Source organism: Gigantopelta aegis, chromosome 9, assembly GCF_016097555.1.
Source record: "Gigantopelta aegis isolate Gae_Host chromosome 9, Gae_host_genome, whole genome shotgun sequence".
Taxonomy (NCBI): Eukaryota; Metazoa; Mollusca; class Gastropoda; order Neomphalida; family Peltospiridae; genus Gigantopelta; species Gigantopelta aegis.
In genome coordinates, this window is record NC_054707.1 from 75,897,477 (window position 1) to 75,921,424 (window position 23,948).

A 23,948-nucleotide genomic window follows, 5' to 3' on the forward strand; every position below is an offset into this window, starting at 1 on the left:
GGTCCTGCCCGGGGGTAGTGACCCGTGGTCGACCGGATCTAGGGAGGTCACGTGTTGATCCATGTTGCTGGTAACGGTCCCACAGTCTGGAGATGGTGCTTGGGGACACATGGAATGCCCTGGCAACGGCCGTTCTGGATTCGCCTGCGTCTAGTCGGCCGATGGTATTGTTTCTCTGCGGTTCACTGAGACGTGGCATGTCCTGGATTGTCAACTGTCGGCCAGATACAGAGGCCAGGCAAGCGAACACCCTGCACTTTTATACTGTCGGTGTTCATGTTGCAAGTGCAGACAACGCATGTGCAGTGGTGACATGGTTTGCACGTGGCTGCGTTTTTGCGAATATTCACATTTTGGAACTTTATTGTACAGTAGCTGCGTTTTATCGAATGTAACCGTGGGAATGTGTTTGGGACATGCAATGACCTTATATTCACAAAGCATGAACCGGTAGGAAACATAAAATCGGAGTTATAACCCATTTGTACCCTTTTGCGTTTCTTTTTTTGAAGAGTATATGTGTAGTAGGTTCGTGTATTCGTATACGTAGAGTGCACTGCGCAATGATTACTCGCTGTCATCGGTTACGGATACAAAATTAAAATGTGTTTTGTTTAACGATACCACTAGATCACGTTGATTTATTAATAATCGGCTATTGGATGTCAAACTTTTGATAATTCTGATATAAAAGAAACTCATTGCACGTTTCCAGTAGCAGCAAGGAGTCTTTTATATGCAGTTTCTGATAGGTAGTACATGACATACCATAGCCTATGATATAACAGTCGTGGGGCAATGGTTGGGCAGGGAAAAGCCAAATCTGAGAATGGGTCTGGATATAAAGTTCTACACGCATGTATGGAATCAAATGCACCTTTTTGCATAGTTACATAGATATTGTATTATTTAATACTAACAGAATCCAGCGGTAACACCCTCGTTTGCGTATAGCTCTTTACAGATTAATAAGTGAGAACAAATTCGTGTGTATGCGTTTGCGTATGTGTATGTACGTATGCGCCGTTCGTAAACACTGGACGGGACGCAGCCCAGTGGTACAGCGCTCGCTCGATGCGCGGTCGGTCTAGGATATGACTGGCATATCAAAGGCCGTGGTATGTACTACCCTTTCTGTGGGATGGTGCATATAAAAGATCCCTTGTTGCTAATCGAAAAGACTAGTCCACGAAGTGACGACAGCGGGTTTCCTCTGTCAATATCTGTGTGATCCTTAACCATATGTCTGACGCCATATAACCGTAAATAAAATATGTTGAGTGCGTTGTTAAATAAAACATTTCTGTATTTCATAAACGCTGTTGGGACTGGAGCCAATTTTGACGCAAATTCATGCAAACAAACACGCAATGGGAATTATGACGTGACATATTTTGGCATAACCATGGGTAGTTTTCACACGTCCTTCAAAGAAAGAAATAAACAGATATTGAAAAAAACGAAGAAAAAAAGTATTAATCTTGTACGATAAAAATCAAGTTTCCGTACCAGCGCTTGATTCAAAATATCAAGCAGGGTGGGACCTAATCCAGTGGTAAAGCGCTCACTTGATGCGCGGTCGGTTTGGGATCGATCTCTGACAGTGGGCCCATTGGGCTATTTTCGTTCCAGCCAGCACATCACGACTAGTGTATCAAAGACTGTAGTATGTGATATCCTGTCTGTGGGATGATGCATATAAAAGACCCCTTGCTACTAATGGAAAAATGAAGCTGGTTTCCTCTCTTAGACTATATGTCAAAATTACCCAATGTTTGACATCCAATAGCAATGATTAATAAATTAATGTGTTCTAGTGGTATCGTTAAACAAAACAAACTTCAAAATATCAAGTGATTTCTTTTTACTAAGAAATACATCGAGATCGTGTTTGTATCAGTGTTTTACGGATATTTGCTCTCGACATCATTTTCCATATTTGTTTTCCACGAAGACAAAGTTAAGAAGTTTGTTTTGTTTAACGACACCACTAGAACACTTTATTTATTAATCATCGGCTATTGGATGTCAAACATTTGGTAATTCTAACATACAGTCTTAGAGAGGAAACCCGCTACAGTTTTTTCCATTAGTAACAAGGGCTATTTTATATGCACAATCCCACAGACAGAATAGCACATACCACGGCCTTTTATATACCAGTCATGGTGCACTGGCTGGAACGAGAAATAGTGTAATGGGTCCACTGACGGGGATCGATCATAGACCGACCGCGCATCAAGCGAGCGCTTTACCACTGGGCTACGTCCCGCCCATTTCGACGAAGCCATGTTAATGCACGCAATACTCATATGCGTGACATATATAGAATATCAGGTTACTACGTGTTGATATCTTGGTTATTTGGCGAGGTTTAGATGACGGTGTAAGAGGAGAGCTTCAGCGATACCGAAAAACACTCTGGTAATAACCTCTGTATGTAAAATATCACATACTATGATTGCACTGAAAATGTAAGATATTATATGATATATATATATGTGCCTATATATCGGTGTGGCATAGCGTTTTCATTCAAAAATATTATACTGATGAAAAGTATGAAATTTTAATTCCATCCGACACCAAAATATAATTTCCATCCGACACCAAACTAAAGTGCCTATAGAAGACAAAGAGTTAATCAGAAAAGTAAGTTTGTTAATCTAGATTTCAAACATGTTTCTTGGTTATGAAAAAAACATTAGTTAATCAAAGTTCCCTCATATACTTTTGATATAATGTCGCAATGATTAAATTTATGTTAAGTTGGCATCTTTAATTTTTATCACTGTCCGACACCCAAACTATCTAGACTTCATTGTCAAAATGGGTTAATCATGTCGTCTACAAAACCATATTACTTTACTTCCTATTGTGGATGACTTAAAATTAATACAAGGGCAAAGATTCAAATTCCATCCGACACCAAAACTAATATTTTGAAATATGCCCTGCACTACAACTGGTCAAAGGCCGTGGTATGTACTTTTCCCGTCTGTGGGAAAGTATATATAAAAGATCCCTTTCATGCGTGCGCTACAACAGCTTGCTCTGAATGTGCACATAAAACCCTCTGACCTACCTTTAAAACAATGTAGAGGATTTCCTCTGATGACTGCCTGTCAGAATTACCAAAAGTTTAACATCCAATAGCCGATGATTAATTAATTAAAGTGCTCTAGTTGTATCGTTAAACCAAACAAACTAACTTTTAACTTTTTGTTAAGAGTATGATGAAACATTAAAGTAAATTGATTTATGTTAAATTATATATACAGAGTCGATCAGATCCAAAACTAAAAGGTTGTTTCATTTAACGACACCACTAGAGCACATTACTTTATTAATCATCGGCTATTGGATGTCAAACATATGGTCAATTTGACACAGTCATAGAGAGGAAACACGCTACATGTTTCCATCAGTAGCTAGGAATCTTTAAAATGCATCATCCCACAGACGTGATATCACATACCACGGCCATTCATATACCAGTCGTGGTGCACTGGCTGGAACGAGAAATAGTTCAATGGGCCCACCGACGGGGATCGATCCTAGATCCTTTACCACTGGGCTACGTCCCGGCCCAAGATCAGATGAAAAAAAAAAGTTGAACATTTGATTGACGTGTATGATTTCTATGAGCGAGCTGTGTAGTTAAGGGGAACATGGTTTATCGTGGTTCATTCATTACGGGTGCATGTAAAACCCCTGGTGACTGTGACACTGATGATAAAGACAGAAGCGACGGCAATGATGGTATTGGTTCAGAAGAAAGTATCATTTTAACTTTATTTTGATATTATTTTTAAGTAGATGTAACACGTGCTTACATTGGATGTGTGTACGACAGTTGACTGGACCTGAGCGCAAAAAGATCTTTGCGACGCGCGGCACTGAGTAAGTACAAAAAGGCGGTCACTGTACAAATCGAAGTGGAGAAGTGCTGTCCTGGACACACACCTCATCTATGTGGTCTGTCTGTCCAGGGTCCAGATTTTCGAAGCTATCTTAGCCCTACGATATCTTAAACCGTCGTAGGCTATGGCGTACGACGCTGTCACGTCATATGGCTTACGACGGTTTCACGATATCGTAGCGCTAAGATAGCTTCGAAAATCTGTAGCCAGGACAATTGGTTAACGATTAGCTGTTAGAGGTTAGTGCGAGAGAGAGAGAGAGAGAGAGAGAGAGAGAGAGAGAGAGAGAGAGAGAGAGAGAGAGAGAGAGAGAGAGAGAGAGAGAGAGAGAGGAATAATGGACTTGCACCTCTCCTCTGAACACTCTGGGTGTGATCCAGTACCGAGAAGGGAACCCAGTACCTATCAGCCTAAGTTCGACGACTTAACCACTACGCCACCAAAGCAAAGACCTGTAATTTAAGCAAGACCTCGTACTTAACATGCTATAAATAAAAATTCCTTTAATATTCGATCAATATGACACAGCGAAGGATTAAGCGAGTCGTGTTATTCAAAAAATATAACGGAAAGTTGTATTTTGTTGTCGTTGGTTTTGGGTTTTTTGTCTGTAGTTGTTTTGTGTTTTAACGATTAACGACTTCTGTGCAATAAGTATAAATACGACGGCAGACGAAGAAGCAACAATAGTGTTATATTCAAAAGAAGAAAAGAGTATTTAGCAACAGACACAATATCAACAACATATTTATTACTCTTTGTTTTTACAAATATCACAAATTGGCCCTGGCAGACAATCCAAGCTCATATCACTACACAAGACAGAACCTACCTGTTTTATCTATACCAGGACTGCCACTCCCGAGGACAAGATATTATTCCTACTTCATCTATAGGACAGCCATGTAACGCCGCATAGAGATCCTGACGCAAAGAGCTCCCCGAGGAGCTCTATGTGTCGTTAAAGAACTGCATAGAGCTCCTGTCCCATGGAGCTTCCTAGGAGCTCAATGCGTCAATATGCCCGATCGTCCCTCATTCAGCACCCCTGTTATCAAATATTAACTACTACAACATAAACTACTGACTATTGTTTTACTTTAACTTCTATTCCTTTATTCCTCAATCAACATCATCAAAAACAACAAATCACCATCGTTGTGGACCTCATCCTCATCCATTGTCATCATCATCATCAATTATCATCATCATTATTATCATCTTCGTCGTCATCATCATCATCACCATCATCATCACAATCATCATCCTCTTCTAAAACATTCGTCTGCGATCATTTGCGAGACGACAAATGCGTATGAGATTACTGGAATGGTAAATTCCATCTCTTACAAATGCATGGTTCTACTATGTGATATAATAATGGAGCACATTCACTGAGGGACAACTAGGTAAAACCAGAACACGTTTCGCTACGAAGTCTAGTATAGGCGCTGCTGCGACAAAATTCTACAACGCATGATCAATATGTTTGAAAGCTATTAGAATTCGTAGTGTCATAGACATTTGAATTATCCATGCTTCCATACGTAAATTCTCAACCAAGTCTATATGTTACGTACTGTAAGATATTGATCACGCAGTGTACAGTTTGGTCGTAGCGCCAGCTACACTGGACTTCGTAGCGAAACGTTTTACCTAGTTGGTCCCACGTGACAAGGGGCCCAGTGGTAAAGCGCTCGCTCGATGCGCGGTCGGTCTGGGATCGATCCCCGTCGGTGAGCCCATTGGGTTATTTCTCGTTCCAGCCAGTGCAACACGACTGATATATCAACGGCTGTGGTATGTGTTATCCTGTCTATGGGATGGTGCATATAAAGATCCCTTGCTGCTAATCGAAAAAGAGTAGCCCATGAAGTGGTGACAGCGGGTTTCCTCTCTCAGTATCTGTGTGGTCCTTAACCATATGTCCGACGCCATACAACCGTAAATAAAATGTGTTGAGTGCGTCGTTAAATAAAACATTTCCTTCCTTCCCACGAGACATTGATCAAGAGGCTTTTGGAAGAGGGTATTCATCAATAATTTGATATCGTTGAGATACTTCTGTACACAACGCAAGAATAGCCATGATGATTATTTACACAATGCATATGATGATGTTAAGGGTTGTATTGATTATAGTGAGTCATTATCGGAAGTGGGGAGCTCTATGCGTCAAGGTGAAAGACCAGTTTTAAAATTGATGTGTACCTTCGACCCATAGAGCTTGCGAGAGATCTATGCGTTATGGCCTAACGGATAGCGCTCCCTGAGAGCTCTATGCGTTATAGCCACAACGCATAAAGCTCCCCAAGGAGCTCTATGCGTCAGGAACTCTATGCGGCGTAACACAGCCATAATCTAGGACGATACATTTTCCTACTCTATCTATAGGACAGTGACTCCCCTGGATGGGACATTATTCCTACGTCATCTATAGGACGGCCACTCCCCAATGCTACATCATTCCTAGGACAGCCATACCCCAGGACGATACATTGTTCCTACTTCATCTATAAGACATCCATTCCCCTGGACGAGATATTATTCCTACTTCATCTACATCATTCCTACTTCATCTATATAGGACAGCTACTCGACAGGATCCTACATTGTTCCTACTTCATCTATAAGAATACTTCATCTACGTTATTCCTACTTCATCTACATCATTCCATCTATATAGAACTGCTACTCGACAGGATCCTACATTGTTCCTACTTCATCTATAAGACATCCATTCCCCTGGACGAGATATTATTCCTACTTCATCTACATCATTCCTACTTCATCTATATAGGACAGCTACTCGACAGGATCCTACATTGTTCCTACTTCATCTATAAGAATACTTCATCTACGTTATTCCTACTTCATCTACATCATTCCATCTATATAGAACTGCTACTCGACAGGATCCTACATTGTTCCTACTTCATCTATAAGACATCCATTCCCCTGGACGAGATATTATTCCTACTTCATCTACATCATTCCTACTTCATCTATATAGGACAGCTACTCGACAGGATCCTACATTGTTCCTACTTCATCTATAAGAATACTTCATCTACGTTATTCCTACTTCATCTACATCATTCCATCTATATAGAACTGCTACTCGACAGGATCCTACATTGTTCCTACTTCATCTATAAGACATCCATTCCCCTGGACGAGATATTATTCCTACTTCATCTACATCATTCCTACTTCATCTATATAGGACAGCTACTCGACAGGATCCTACATTGTTCCTACTTCATCTATAAGAATACTTCATCTACGTTATTCCTACTTCATCTACATCATTCCATCTATATAGAACTGCTACTCGACAGGATCCTACATTGTTCCTACTTCATCTATAAGACATCCATTCCCCTGGACGAGATATTATTCCTACTTCATCTACATCATTCCTACTTCATCTATATAGGACAGCTACTCGACAGGATCCTACATTGTTCCTACTTCATCTATAAGAATACTTCATCTACGTTATTCCTACTTCATCTACATCATTCCATCTATATAGAACTGCTACTCGACAGGATCCTACATTGTTCCTACTTCATCTATAAGACATCCATTCCCCTGGACGAGATATTATTCCTACTTCATCTACATTATTCCTACTTCATCTACATCATTCCTACTTCATCTATATAGGACAGCTACTCGACAGGATCCTACATTGTTCCTACTTCATCTATAAGACATCCATTCCCCTGGACGAGATATTATTCCTACTTCATCTACATTATTCCTACTTCATCTACATCATTCCTACTTCATCTATATAGGACAGCTACTCGACAGGATCCTACATTGTTCTTACTTCATCTATAAGACATCCATTCCCCTAGACGAGATATTATTCCTACTTCATCTACATTATTCCTACCTTATCTATAAGACATCCATTCCCCTAGACGAGATATTATTCCTACTTCATCTACATCATTCCTACTTCATCTATATAGAACAGCTACTCGACAGGATCCTACATTGTTCCTACTTCATCTATAAGACATCCATTCCCCTAGACGAGATATTATTCCTACTTCATCTACATTGTTCCTACTTCATCTATAAGACATCCATTCCCCTTCATCTATAAGACAGACACTCCACAAGATGCTACACTGTTCCTACTTCATCTATATGACATGCAGACCCTTCAATGATATATTATTCCTACTTCATCTAACTGACATATTACTTAATATTACGTTAATTTTACATTAAACACAATATTAGATGTATTATATATGCGACTAATAATTGTTAATTGTAAAATCAGTATTACATGTATGACTACATCTGTTATTACAGCAACATTAATATTATACACGTCTACATGAGATGTTACAGTAGCATTAGTATTATACGTGTGACAGCTGTTACATTAATATTACATGTGTGACTACATATTACATGTGTGACTACATATTATATGTATGACTACATGTATGACTACATATTACATGTGTGACTATATATTACATGTGTGACTACGTATTACATGTATGACTACACATTACATGTATGACTACACATTACATGTATGACTACATCAGCTGTAACATTAGCATTAGTATAATACGTGTGACAGCTGTTACATTAATATTACATGTGTGACTACATATTACATGTGTGACTATATATTACATGTATGACTACACATTACATGTATGACTATATCAGCTGTAACATTAGCATTAGTATTATAGGTGTGACAGCTGTTACATTAATATTACATGTGTGACTGCATATTACATGTGTGACTACATATTACATGTATGACTATATATTACATGTATGACTACATATTATATGTATGACTACATGTATGACTACATATTACATGTGTGACTATATATTACATGTGTGACTACATATTACATGTATGACTACACATTACATGTATGACTACACATTACATGTATGACTACATCAGCTGTAACATTAGCATTAGTATTATACGTGTGACATCAGCTGTTACATTAATATTACATGTGTGACTACATATTACATATATGACTACACGTTACATGTATGACTACATATTACATGTGTGACTACATATTACATGTATGACAATACATTACATGTATGACTACATATTACATGTGTGACTACATAGTACATGTATGACTACATATTTGACTACATATTACATGTATGACTACATATTACATGTGACTACATATTACATGTATGACTACACATTACATGTATGACTGCATATTACGTGTGTGACTACATATTACATATGTGACTACATATTACATGTGTGACTACATATTACATGTATGACTACACATTACATGCATGACTACATCAGCTGTAACATTAGCATCAGTATTATACGTATGACACAAGCTGTTACATTAATATTACATGTATGAATACATCAGCTGTTACGATAGCATTACTATTGTACGTATGACTTACTATTGCTTACCGGCCTCGGTGGCGTCGTGGCAGGCCATCGGTCTACAGGCTGGTAGGTACTGGGTTCGGATCCCAGTCGAGGCATGGGATTTTTAATCGAGATACCGACTCCAAACCCTGAGTGAGTGCTCCGCAAGGCTCAATGGGTAGGTGTAAACCACTTGCACCGACCAGTGATCCATAACTGGTTCAACAAAGGCCATGGTTTGTGCTATCCTGCCTGTGGGAAGCGCAAATAAAAGATCCCTTGCTGCCTGTCGTAAAAAAGAGTAGCCTATGTGGCGACAGCGGGTTTCCTCTAAAAACAGTGTCAGAATGACCATATGTTTGACGTCCAATAGCCGATGATAAGATTAAAAATCAATGTGCTCTAGCGGCGTCGTTAAATAAAACAAACTTTACTTTTACTATTGCTTATAACAAGGAAGGAAGGAAGGAAAGGTTTTATTTAACGACGCACTCATGGCATCAGACATATGGTTAAGGACCACACAAATATTAAGAGAGGAAACCCGCTGTCGCCACTTCATGGGCTACTCTTTTCGATTAGCAACAAGGGATCTTTTATATGCACCATCCCACGGCCTTTGATATACCTGTCAAGGTGCACTGGCTGGATCGAGAAATAGCCCAATGGGCCCACCGACGGGAATCGATCCCAGACCGACCGTGCATCAAGCGAACGCTTTACCACTGGGCTACATCTGCTTGTAACACTATATTGTCAAGTACATTAGCCCCAATAGTATATATATATATATATATATATATATATATATATATATATATATATATATATATATGTATGTATGAATAATGAGTGACATTAACATCATTGTTACATTACGATTACCGGCCTCGGCGTTATCGTGGTTAGGACATCGGACATAAGGCTGGTAGGTACAGGGTTGGCATCCCGGTACCGACTCCCAACCAGAGCGAGTTTTAACGACTCGATGGGTAGGTGTATGATCACTACACCCTTTTCTCTCTCGCTAAACACTAACAATTAACAACTAACCCACTGTCCTGGACAGACAGTCCAAATAACTGAGGCATGTGTTGCCGGGACAGCTTGCTTGAACCTTAATTGGATATAAGCACGAAAATAAGTTGAAATGAAATGGACATGACAATTATGCCAAATATTACATTAATCTTAATATTACATAAATACGTCGTTTTAATCTCAATATTACAAGTATGCGAATATATCAATGTCACACGCCATCGACATATCTGCGCTATCGATCGATTCTTGCGCCATTTACAGATGGTTACGCTTACAACGGATCCACTGGTGGTGCACCGCGATCAGTTGATGCTTACGCGATCGATCGATGATGCACCGTCCCATAGATAGGATAGCACATACCACGGCCTTAGATATACCAGTTGTGGTGCACTGGCTGGATCGAGCAATAGCCCAATGTGCCCACCGACGGGGATCGATCCTAGATCGACCGCGCATCAGGAGAGCGCTTCACCAGTGGGCTACGTCCCGCCCGTAAAGTAAAAAAGAAAAGTAATAGCAAAAGTAAAGTAAAATAACTAGCATCGTCCCGTTGAGGGAAGTAATACAAAGATCTGTTCATACATACAGTTGGAATGGAATGAATGAATGTTTAACGACACACAGCACACAATACATATTGGCGATTAGGTGTCAAACAAGGTATGTACATGGAAATATTATTATTATTTAAAGAAAACAAAATGTATATATACTCTCCCAAAAACGTTCTGTTACACGTAACTTCGACATCATTTATTTTAGTTAAATATTACATATTTCATTTTGAAGTGACATTGTATGATTACTAAATTATCTAACAGTAGGCGACACTATTCTGGGTTTGCAGTGTTAACGATGAAGTCTGTCACGTGATGTGAATCAATCATGGGGTTTCAAAATGTTCAGTATCCGTTATGTCCTCCTCGTGCTGCAATCACAGCTGCACAACAACAACGCATGGAGGCAACACGATTTTGAATGTTATGTTGGGGGATGTTTTGCCATTCATTCTGTAACGCCAAGTACAGTTCCTGTAGTGTTTATGGCGGAGGGTTCCTTTGGTGAACTCTGTGATCCAGGACGTCCCAGAGGTGTTCAATTGGGGATAAATCTGGCGATCTTGCTGGCAATGGCAGGACATGAACGTAGTTTTGCAGTAGAAAGTATTGGCAGACACGTGCAATGTGTGGCCTGGCACTGTCATGCTGAAAGATACGACGAGTGACGTTAATCAGTGGAACGACGTGATGTTGCAGTATCTCGTCCCAGTAGAGCTGGCCATTGAGCGCTCCATTAACTCGCACCAAAGCAGTACGACCATCATGGTGAATCCCTGCCCACACCATGACACTACCGCCACCGAAACGATCGTGTTGTAGAACACAGTTGGTGGCGTAACGTTCATTATGACGTCGATAGATTCTGAAACGTCCATCTGCTCTGAATAACATCAAACGAGATTCATCAGAAAAGAGAACTGTCCTCCACTGTGCACGTCTCAATCAAAAATGTTGATGACACCACCGAAGCGTTCAGCGAGATGACGTGCCGTGAGAACGATGCATCGTACAGGTCTCCTTGCTCGAAGACCAGCTTGACGTAGACGATTGATAACGGTTTTGGGGGAAATTCATCTTAGTCTAATTAAAATTAGCTCCACTGGTTAATTACTATTACATGTGGATCTAACAGCACCCCGTTGGAGCTCATGTCCAGTTGACCTTTCATTCGACCAATCAAAACCTTTCTTGCAAAATTATGCCAGTGATTTAAAAAGAATTTGAAAACATTCGGGATTATACTGAGGATATACGAAATGATTCGGATGAATTACGAAGTATGCCGGAAACTAATTTCAATATAAAATTTTATATAAAATTTGTTTCAAGACGAAAAAAAACCCGTGATGGTATAGCCATAAAATCTGTTTGTACTAGTATACAATTCAGAGTTTATTACTGCACTTTTCCCCCTATTTTTTCAATGTTGAAATAGACACACAAGTTCGCCTATTGCTTAAGTAGTCTCGTCCGATATTTTTAGAATTTGTATGCTCCCGAATAACGCTATAAAAGGCGAAGTGTAACTGGTCGATATTTAAATTGTTATTTATAGATGAAATGTCACCTGGACATGGGAGTCCACGCAATGCTGTCAGATCTACTGATTGAGGAATTTAACTAGCTGTAGAGGTCGCTGTCCTAAATTTATCCCGAAGGTGTATCAACCGGATGTGTCGATCTTGGGCTGGGGTGGTCAATCTCGGTCGGCCTGACCTTGGTCTATCACGAGTGCTTCCTGTGTTGTTGTAACGCACCCAAAGTCTGCTTATAGTGGTTCTGCAAACCCCCATATGTCGGGCAACATCACCCTGGTTCGCCCATGCTTGAAGGCGTCCAATAGCGTTATGGCGTTGTTCTGTAAGTTTCGGCATTGTAACGACAACCTCTGTGGAAAAACTGTGAATCGATGGCATTTGCCGATGGTGTCCTTTATACTCCTATGTTACGATGACACAGCATGCAAATTGTGACAGCATTTGGCTACACATGCCACGTGCAGCGTGTGATTTGTCAGTTTAACGTAAAATTGGACTGAAGGCTGCGTTTTGGCATCAAGGTCAAACTTTGGTAGTGATTCCAATGCAGGGTTTGAATATTGTTTATTGTGTGTGTCATGAGATTTTACGTTCATATTGGTCATACATATATTCAAGTAGTTGATGGTGTAACAGAACTTTTTTGGGAGAGTATATTTATGTAAAACCACATTGTAAAGAGTTGCGGGGAAAGGTACAACGCAATACAAAAATCAAGGTAAGTATATTTTAAAACTTTGTATAGAAATCAAAATGTTTTCAGAACATTCTAATATACTCGTATTTCGGTTAAAAAAATATAACTTTTCTCATCAGCTTCAGATGGTCACATTCCACTAAAATGTGCCGCATTGTCAGTGTATATATTGTAAACATTTAGAATAGGACACCAGCCTCATACCTATTGTCTATAACGTAAATATTGCTTAATATAACACAGCTTCTGTGATTACCATAGTTTAGCACCCAATAGCCGATGTATTTTTCGTGCTGGGGTATCGTTAAACATTCATTCATTCATTCATTCATTCATTCATTCATCTTCTGTACTTAGTATCTATTACGTAAATATTCTATAAATGATCCCAGGCCCCGTAGTTAATGTTTATAACTTAATTATTCACTATATGACACCAGCCCCGTGCTTAATGTCTATAACGTAATTATTACCTATATGACACCAGGCCCCGTGCTTAATGTCTACGACGTAATTATTCCCTATATGACACCAGGCCCCGTGCTGAATGTCTATAGCGTAATTATTCCCTATATGACACCAGGCCCCGTGCTTAATGTCTATAACGTAATTATTCCCTATATGATACAATTTTTTACGTTTCTCTTAGTATTAATATAAGTTGACATTGGCTCAGTTCCTGGTGCACCGTTTCTCTCAGTATTAATAGCAGTTGACACAGGCTTAGTTCCTGGTGCACCGTTTCTCTCAGTATTAATATTAGTTGACATTGGCTCAGTTCCTGGTGCACCGTTTCTCTCAGTATTAATATCAGTTGACACCGGGTCAGTTCCTGGTGCACCGTTTCTCTCAGTATTAATATCAGTTGACATCGGCTCAGTTCCTGGTGCACCGTTTCTCTCAGTATTAATATCAGTTAACATCGGCGCAGTTCCTGGGGCACCGTTTCTCTCAGTATTAATAGCAGTTGGCACCGGCTCAGTTCCTGGGGCACCGTTTCTCTCAGTATTAATAGCAGTTGACATCGGTTCAGTTCCTGGGGCACCGTTTCTCTCAGTATTAATAGCAGTTGACATCGGCTCAGTTCCTGGGGCACCGTTTCTCTCAGTATTAATATCAGTTGACATCGGCTCAGTTCCTGGGGAACCGTTTCTCTCAGTATTAATAGCAGTTGACACAGGCTTAGTTCCTGGTGCACCGTTTCTCTCAGTATTAATATTAGTTGACATTGGCTCAGTTCCTGGTGCACCGTTTCTCTCAGTATTAATATCAGTTGACATCGGCTCAGTTCCTGGTGCACCGTTTCTCTCAGTATTAATATCAGTTAACATCGGCTCAGTTCCTGGGGCACCGTTTCTCTCAGTATTAATAGCAGTTGGCACCGGCTCAGTTCCTGGGGCACCGTTTCTCTCAGTATTAATAGCAGTTGACATCGGTTCAGTTCCTGGGGCACCGTTTCTCTCAGTATTAATAGCAGTTGACATCGGCTCAGTTCCTGGGGCACCGTTTCTCTCAGTATTAATATCAGTTGACATCGGCTCAGTTCCTGGGGAACCGTTTCTCTCAGTATTAATAGCAGTTGACACAGGCTTAGTTCCTGGTGCACCGTTTCTCTCAGTATTAATATTAGTTGACATCGGTTCAGTTCCTGGTGCACCGTTTCTCTCAGTATTAATATCAGTTAACATCGGCTCAGTTCCTGGGGCACCGTTTCTCTCAGTATTAATAGCAGTTGGCACCGGCTCAGTTCCTGGGGCACCGTTTCTCTCAGTATTAATAGCAGTTGACATCGGTTCAGTTCCTGGGGCACCGTTTCTCTCAGTATTAATAGCAGTTGACATCGGCTCAGTTCCTGGTGCACCGTTTCTCTCAGTATTAATAGCAGTTAGCATCGGCTCAGTTCCTGGGGCACCGTTTCTCTCAGTATTAATAGCAGTTGGCACCGGCTCAGTTCCTGGGGCACCGTTTCTCTCAGTATTAATAGCAGTTGACATCGGTTCAGTTCCTGGGGCACCGTTTCTCTCAGTATTAATAGCAGTTGACATCGGCTCAGTTCCTGGGGCACCGTTTCTCTCAGTATTAATATCAGTTGACATCGGCTCAGTTCCTGGGGAACCGTTTCTCTCAGTATTAATAGCAGTTGACACAGGCTTAGTTCCTGGTGCACCGTTTCTCTCAGTATTAATATTAGTTGACATTGGCTCAGTTCCTGGTGCACCGTTTCTCTCAGTATTAATATCAGTTGACACCGGGTCAGTTCCTGGTGCACCGTTTCTCTCAGTATTAATATCAGTTGACATCGGCTCAGTTCCTGGTGCACCGTTTCTCTCAGTATTAATATCAGTTAACATCGGCTCAGTTCCTGGGGCACCGTTTCTCTCAGTATTAATAGCAGTTGGCACCGGCTCAGTTCCTGGGGCACCGTTTCTCTCAGTATTAATAGCAGTTGACATCGGTTCAGTTCCTGGGGCACCGTTTCTCTCAGTATTAATAGCAGTTGACATCGGCTCAGTTCCTGGGGCACCGTTTCTCTCAGTATTAATATCAGTTGACATCGGCTCAGTTCCTGGGGAACCGTTTCTCTCAGTATTAATAGCAGTTGACACAGGCTTAGTTCCTGGTGCACCGTTTCTCTCAGTATTAATATCAGTTAACATCGGCTCAGTTCCTGGGGCACCGTTTCTCTCAGTATTAATAGCAGTTGGCACCGGCTCAGTTCCTGGGGCACCGTTTCTCTCAGTATTAATAGCAGTTGACATCGGTTCAGTTCCTGGGGCACCGTTTCTCTCAGTATTAATAGCAGTTGACATCGGCTCAGTTCCTGGGGAACCGTTTCTCTCAGTATTAATAGCAGTTGACACAGGCTTAGTTCCTGGTGCACCGTTTCTCTCAGTATTAATATTAGTTGACATCGGTTCAGTTCCTGGTGCACCGTTTCTCTCAGTATTAATATCAGTTAACATCGGCTCAGTTCCTGGGGCACCGTTTCTCTCAGTATTAATAGCAGTTGGCACCGGCTCAGTTCCTGGGGCACCGTTTCTCTCAGTATTAATAGCAGTTGACATCGGTTCAGTTCCTGGGGCACCGTTTCTCTCAGTATTAATAGCAGTTGACATCGGCTCAGTTCCTGGTGCACCGTTTCTCTCAGTATTAATAGCAGTTAGCATCGGCTCAGTTCCTGGGGCACCGTTTCTCTCAGTATTAATAGCAGTTGGCACCGGCTCAGTTCCTGGGGCACCGTTTCTCTCAGTATTAATAGCAGTTGACATCGGTTCAGTTCCTGGGGCACCGTTTCTCTCAGTATTAATAGCAGTTGACATCGGCTCAGTTCCTGGGGCACCGTTTCTCTCAGTATTAATATCAGTTGACATCGGCTCAGTTCCTGGGGAACCGTTTCTCTCAGTATTAATAGCAGTTGACACAGGCTTAGTTCCTGGTGCACCGTTTCTCTCAGTATTAATATTAGTTGACATTGGCTCAGTTCCTGGTGCACCGTTTCTCTCAGTATTAATATCAGTTGACACCGGGTCAGTTCCTGGTGCACCGTTTCTCTCAGTATTAATATCAGTTGACATCGGCTCAGTTCCTGGTGCACCGTTTCTCTCAGTATTAATATCAGTTAACATCGGCTCAGTTCCTGGGGCACCGTTTCTCTCAGTATTAATAGCAGTTGGCACCGGCTCAGTTCCTGGGGCACCGTTTCTCTCAGTATTAATAGCAGTTGACATCGGTTCAGTTCCTGGGGCACCGTTTCTCTCAGTATTAATAGCAGTTGACATCGGCTCAGTTCCTGGGGCACCGTTTCTCTCAGTATTAATATCAGTTGACATCGGCTCAGTTCCTGGGGAACCGTTTCTCTCAGTATTAATAGCAGTTGACACAGGCTTAGTTCCTGGTGCACCGTTTCTCTCAGTATTAATATCAGTTAACATCGGCTCAGTTCCTGGGGCACCGTTTCTCTCAGTATTAATAGCAGTTGGCACCGGCTCAGTTCCTGGGGCACCGTTTCTCTCAGTATTAATAGCAGTTGACATCGGTTCAGTTCCTGGGGCACCGTTTCTCTCAGTATTAATAGCAGTTGACATCGGCTCAGTTCCTGGGGCACCGTTTCTCTCAGTATTAATATCAGTTGACATCGGCTCAGTTCCTGGTGCACCGTTTCTCTCAGTATTAATATCAGTTGACATTGGCTCAGTTCCTGGTGTCATTGTGCTAGTGGTCCTCTCAAAACCGGAACCGGAAGTTGTAAATATACTTGTTGGTCCATCTATAGGTAGCACTAAACCAAATAATTTCCAGCTGGGTCAAAGTTGGAGATGCACCGAACTTTTGATAGAGACGTTAACACCACAAGGCATATGATTGGTTATAAATGTGTGTGTTGGGTGTAAAAAAAATTAGTTTCATCTGAGCTAAAAATGTATGCAATTTTATTTCATCTAGTACTACTGTGTCAAGTAGCCTTGTGTTTGAAACCTGTATGGGGTACCTGTAAAAAACATACTCAAATTTTATGCGAAACTAGGGGTGTTGTAAAAACATCTGGTTATACCGAAAATGAGCCATCAAAGGTACCATTTTCTTCAGTTAATACTTTGAGGTAGGGGTTGTAGTACTGATATTTATGGGTCATATTTTGGTTGATATATTGCACACACACACACACACACACACACACACACACACACACACACACAAACCCTTGAACATTTTGAAATATTCAAGATGGCGTCCAAGATGGCTGTCAAAACAGAGCTATCAATATAACATATATGTTATCACCTATATTATTATTATTATTATTATTATTAAGAACCATTTCAAAACGTTTCAAACCTAACTAGGAGATGACGAAATGACATCATTTTCAGATATTATGTCTTTTTGGTCATGTTATGACGTCGCTTCCTAAAATCATGTCATTGGTTGGCGACGTGATTACGTGTTGTTACCCGTGTGTTTCGTATGATTATTATTAACTCGATTATGTTGAGCCATGTGAATAATACAAACGTGCGTGGACCTCCATAGTTTTGTATCGCATATATTCATCCCGTTTTTAATCTATATATGGATTTGAACAAATCTCGTAGATCCAATGTACATGTATTTGTGTAAGTTCTACACATTGTCTGATGCGTTTAATGGATCATCTTGCCATGGTTGACGGACGGGGATGGTCCTGGGATGCGAACCCAGTAGCTGTTGGTCTTCGCCTTACCATTGCTCCAGTGAAATAATGTTTTAAAGCAAAAAGGGATCCAACATATTTAGTTATATTATGAATTATTTTACGTTTTTCTTCCTCTTTTTCTTTTCATCACGTCCACTCTCTCTCTCTCTCTCTCTCTCTCTCTCTCTCTCTCTCTCTCTCTCTCTCTCTCTCTCTCCATCACTGTCTTTCTTTCTCTCCGTCTCTCCCCTCTCTCATGATTTGGTCTCTCTTTCTCATTATGTCTCACTCTTTCTCTCTCCTCTATCTTTCTTTCTCCATCCATCCATCCATCCATCCATCCATCCATCCATCTCTCTCTCTCTCTCTCTCTCTCTCTCTCTCTCTCTCTCTCTCTCTCTCTCTCTCTCTCTCTCTCTCTCTCTCACACACACACATACATACAATCTAGACAAAATATTATTTGACCATGAAAAAAAATGTAACAAAAGGTTTTTCAACGGGTTTCAGTTTATTAAGGTATACCAGTGGCGTAGGCGGGATAAGGTGTGTGGGGGGGGGGGGGGGGACACGGGGGCCATGGCCCACCCTAATGGATCTTTTTTTAAAAGCTGTATTAAATTTTATAAAACCATACATACATACATACATAGTATAGGTTGCAACCCCCACAAGCAGTGAGGTATACTGATGAACATATTAACCTAGAGGTTAAATAAAACATGGCGGATTTTAATGCTAGTTTTACAGTCGTAAATTGAGTTGGACCAGCGACGGCTATTTGCGACTGTAAAGCGAGCATTAACGTACGCAAATCGTCAAATACAACATAGGTATACATGAATACAGGCAACTGCTTGGTGATATTTATAACCAACTCCAAATCATTTAAAGAATCAGAGGATGGTTACTAACTCGCTGTCTCTTTTTAAGATTTGAGATGGCATAATCTACCATTTTGGAATTAACGGCTTTAACACTTTCCTGCGGTCTGATTTGTAAAGACTTGTACATGCTACTGACTACACTGAATAGTATCAGAAACTATATTGCAAAGAAAAAAAAATAATAAAGAAAAAAAATTCACTTTTAGGGCAATTTGTTTCCGTTCAAGGCTTCCTTTTCCATGTATTGACTAACCGTGAGACGGGATGTAGCCCAGTGGTACAGCGCTCGCTTGATGCGCGGTCGGTCTGGGATCCATCACCGTCGGCGGGCCCATTGGGCTATTTCTCGTTCCAACCAGTGCACCACGACTGGTATATCAAAGTTCGTGGTATGTACTATCTCGTCTGTGTGATAGTGCACATAAAAGATCCCTTGTGGGAAAATGTAGCGGGTTTCCGCTCTAAGACTATATGTCATTACCAAATGGTTGACATCCGATAGCCGATGATTAATACATCAATGTACTCTAGTGGTGTCGTTAAGCAAAATAAATGTAATTTTTTAAAAATCAAGTTGTTATTGCTCGGAACAAGCAGTTAGCTAATTGTTGTATGTGTTCGCTGATTAACTTTGACCTTGCACTACTGTACCCATCTATCTATTAATTAATTATATGCCACGGATTAAATTAATCACAGCTCGTGTTACGTTGCGCACTAAGTAGACTGGCGTCGGTTTTCGGGCTAACACGTTCGTGCACAATGACATATTACACTACTCATTATTCTCTACAGGTCGCGTATGACTGAAATACCGTCAGAAAATAGCACTAGATATAATAATAATTATTATATTGTTTATCTTCTACAGATGAAGGAAGGAAATATTTTATTTAACGACACATTTAATTTACGGTCTGTTACAGATAACGTACCTGTAGAAAATATCAGTAGACATATTACTATAGAGATTATATTTTACAGGTCCCATACCAGTCAAAAGTTCTATGTGATAAACAGCCAGGGACTTAGGTTTTTAACGATATTTCATCGTTTCAACGTCACAGACTCTTATTTTACTCTCTTGTAACGTTATACGAGTGTGTTAGAGGTTTCTAACTTAACTAAACTTCGTGTCCATTTTTACGGGTTAAAACTAGGGTTTTAAAACTAAGGAGCACGTCACTGAATATCGTGTCAATATTGATGAAGAAGGCGTCGTGTGTTCCCATTAAAGTCTTGATCAACCCGTTGGGCATCGGTGGCGTCGTGTTTAAGCCATCGGACATAAGGCTGGTAGGTACATGGTTCGCAGCTCGGTACCGCCTCCATCCCCGAGTGAGTAGGTGTAAGACCACTACACCCTCCTCTCTCTCTCTCTCTCTCTCTCTCTCTCTCTCTCTCTCTCTCTCAGCACTAACAATTAACAACTAACCCACTGTCCTGGACAGACGGGCCAGATAGATGAGATGTGTGCCCAGGGCAGCGTGCTTGAACCTTAATTGGATATAAGCACGAAAATAAGTTGAAATAAAAATTATCAAGCCGTGCATTATGAGGTTGTGGCAGCTTGTTCAGCCTGGTTGCTGGACCAGTTGTTGGTTAGTCTTGTTAGTGAGCGTTGTATCTGCGTAATTATACGGTAGTACCGGCTTCGGTGGCGTCGTGGTTAGGCTATCGGTCTACAGGCTGGTAGGTACTGGGTTCGGATCCCAGTTGAGGCATGAGATTTTTAATCCAGATACCGACTCCAAACCCTGAGTGAGTGTTCCGCAAGGCTCAATGGGTAGGTGTAAACCACTTGCACCGACCAGTGATGCATAACTGGTTCGATAAAGGCCATGGTTTGTGCTATCTAGCCTGTGGGAAGCGCAAATAAAAGATCCTTTGCTGCCTGTCGTAAAAGAGTAGCCTATGTGGCGACAGCGGGTTTCCTCTAAAAAACAGTGTCAGAATGACCATATGTTTGACGTCCAATAGCCGATAATAAGATAAAAAAAGCAATGTGCTCTAGTAGCGTCGTTAAATAAAACAAACTTTACTTTACTTTATACGGTGGTTTCCAGCTGGGGGTGTCGATAGTGTAGCATATCTCAGCGTTGTTGGGTTCCGGCCGAAGTTGGAGCGCCACAAATAAAAAGGTATCCGGGGTGATGAATTCCCTGTAGTTTGGCTAGATATTCAACGTTCTTACCTCCCACTGCTTGTTCGTTGGAGCCTCCAGTGGTCTTACTGGAGGGACATCTGGCTTGTTCTTGCTCCAGCGGGGGAATGTCTTCATCATCGTTGTCTCTTTCCGGGCCATCACCATCCATTGGGGGAAGGAGGTCGTGAAGTGGAAGGTGTGGGGGGGGGGGGGGGGGGGGGAGGGCTGGGGTCATTCACGCAGATCACGTGGTCCTCTGCCGGCCGGTGGAATGGTGCCTGTGGCAGGGAAGCAGAAGGCTGTACTATACCAAATAAAATCCCATAGGCGACCATGTTAACGTTTGTGCTTAAAAACACTATATGCAATATATCAACCAAACTATAACCCATAAATATCAGTACTACAACACCTACCTCAAAGTATTAACTGAAGAAAATGGTACCTTTCGTGGCTCATTTTCGGTATAACCAGATGTTTTTACAACACCCCTAGATTCGCACAAAATTTGAGTACTTTTCTTTACAGGTACCCCATACATGTTCCAAGCACAGGACTACTTGACACAGTGGTACTAGATGAAATAAAATTGCATACATTTTTAGCCCAGATGAAACTAATTTCTTTTTACAACCAACACACTCACATTTATAATCAATCACAGGACTTGTGGTGTTAACTTCTGTGGTGTTGAAGTTCGGTGCACCTCGAACCTTGACCCAGCCGGAAATTATTTGGTTTAGTGCTACCAGAAGAGCCTTCTGTCAGCAGTTCAGCGGCCGGCGTATAAATGAACGCAAATGTATAGAAACCAACGTCGATAACAATTCTACACTGTACAAACCTCGCTATTGAAAGGCAACTATCTCTTTCGCTCTCCATCATCCCCTGAGAATAATGTCCAGCTCCCATGGTAATATCTTAAATGGCTCCCTATTGTCTACGTTTGGGGAGCAATTAATCACTTCCCTCGAGGTCTGACTGTGTTCTGTGTTGTAAGACAAATCGTATCTAACGAACACGAATGTATTATTCTATTCTTACATATATTCAAAAATAAGGTTTTAAGCAAATTTTAACATCTTTTTCAGCTGAAAGTTATTTACAGCCCATTAACTTGTAGCTAATTTATGCGTCACAGACAAATCATTGTCAGGTTAACTATACATCACAGTGTAATCGATTTTGATCATGCTGATTATTAACTAGGAGTAGCCAGCCACATGTCTTGAAATTGTTAACACACGTACATTTGTACAAGTATGTGTTATCAAAACTAACAAATGATATTTTCACGAACCTAGTATAACGATGCGATGTCGTCAAAAATATAGAGGAGAAATCTAGCTTTCAGTGTGTCACTATAACTCTATTGAGGGATATTTTCTGTTTGCAAGTGTTCTGTCTTGGTCCATAATCTTTCAGTATTTTTGTTAATTGACTTTATTATATTTGCACACACAAGAATTAAATAATACCAAAAATAGTCATTTGATTTTGTTGGAGTGTCTTTGACTCGATAGTTTCGAGGAGTTCACTGAAAAATAACTCTTTACTTTCGGTATGATAAATTGCGGGCGACCTAGTTGCTAAACGTTTACTGATTCACTGTAACGTTTCAGTTTGTTAGTGGATTATGCAAACAAAACGATGATTTAAATGACCATAGTAAAGCTTTCTTTATTGTTATTTTGTCAGGATGAGTAGTAACAATTGCGTGCACGCTAAAGCTGATTTATATGTCGCGTCGCACGCGTGCAGTTAGGATACGGCAATGGAAATTAATGATTTCTAAAATAATCGCTCGCGTCACTCGCGGCCGGTTAGGATACAGCTTTAGATTAACAAAACATGGAAACTCGGGGGTATAAATTATGTAACAGATTTCTATATGTTTTGTTATTTTAAAGCCTTAAATGTATAATAATGCTGTTTATGTACGATTTTAACACACATAATGGAGTTAACTGTTTTTCAGAAGTTTTTTCTTGACAAAAAATACACCCAAAAAAGCACACAAAGTACGCAACAAATACACACACACACACACATAAAAACAATGAATAGTAACTTCACATGGCTACCGACAAACGTTTACAAGCACATGCTCTGACGTCATATATACTCGAGATTTCGTGCGATGCAGTTGATCTGCGAAAACGTGTGGATGCCCCTCCCCCTCCCCCCCCCCCCCGGGGGGGGGGCTGTGATCAATGTACTTGGCCGTTTGGTCAAGTACAGTGTTCAACAAGACGGGAATGCGGCCATTGTCAAGCTGTATCCTGAAGCTGTATTCTAAAGCTGCATCCTAACCGGCTGCGAGCGATGCGAGCGATTATTTTAGAAAGCATTGATTTCAACTGCTTTATCCTAACCGCACGCGTTCGACGCGACATATAAATTTGTCGCATTGCGCGTGTGCAGTTAAGCTAGGTTCATACTTCTCTGCCGATACTGGTCGGCGGGTACTTGTCACACTCCGTCGTGATTGTGTTCATACTCAGTCCGCTTTCCTAAACCTTGCTGTTCAACAAACGAGTGCATTTCGG

General features: G+C 40.9%; 1 protein-coding gene across 1 annotated transcript; it reads right to left on the bottom strand.

Moving 5' to 3' along the window:
* Nucleotides 1-11,629: 11,629 nt before the first annotated feature.
* On the bottom strand, nucleotides 11,630-17,401 carry LOC121381761 (flocculation protein FLO11-like). Its single transcript, XM_041511111.1, has 2 exons — nucleotides 13,984-17,401; nucleotides 11,630-11,838 (listed from the first exon to the last, which is right to left on the bottom strand). The coding sequence occupies exons 1-2, from the start codon at nucleotides 17,399-17,401 to the stop codon at nucleotides 11,630-11,632; spliced, it is 3,627 nt and encodes a 1,208-aa protein (XP_041367045.1).
* Between the last annotated feature and the right edge of the window lie 6,547 nt (nucleotides 17,402-23,948).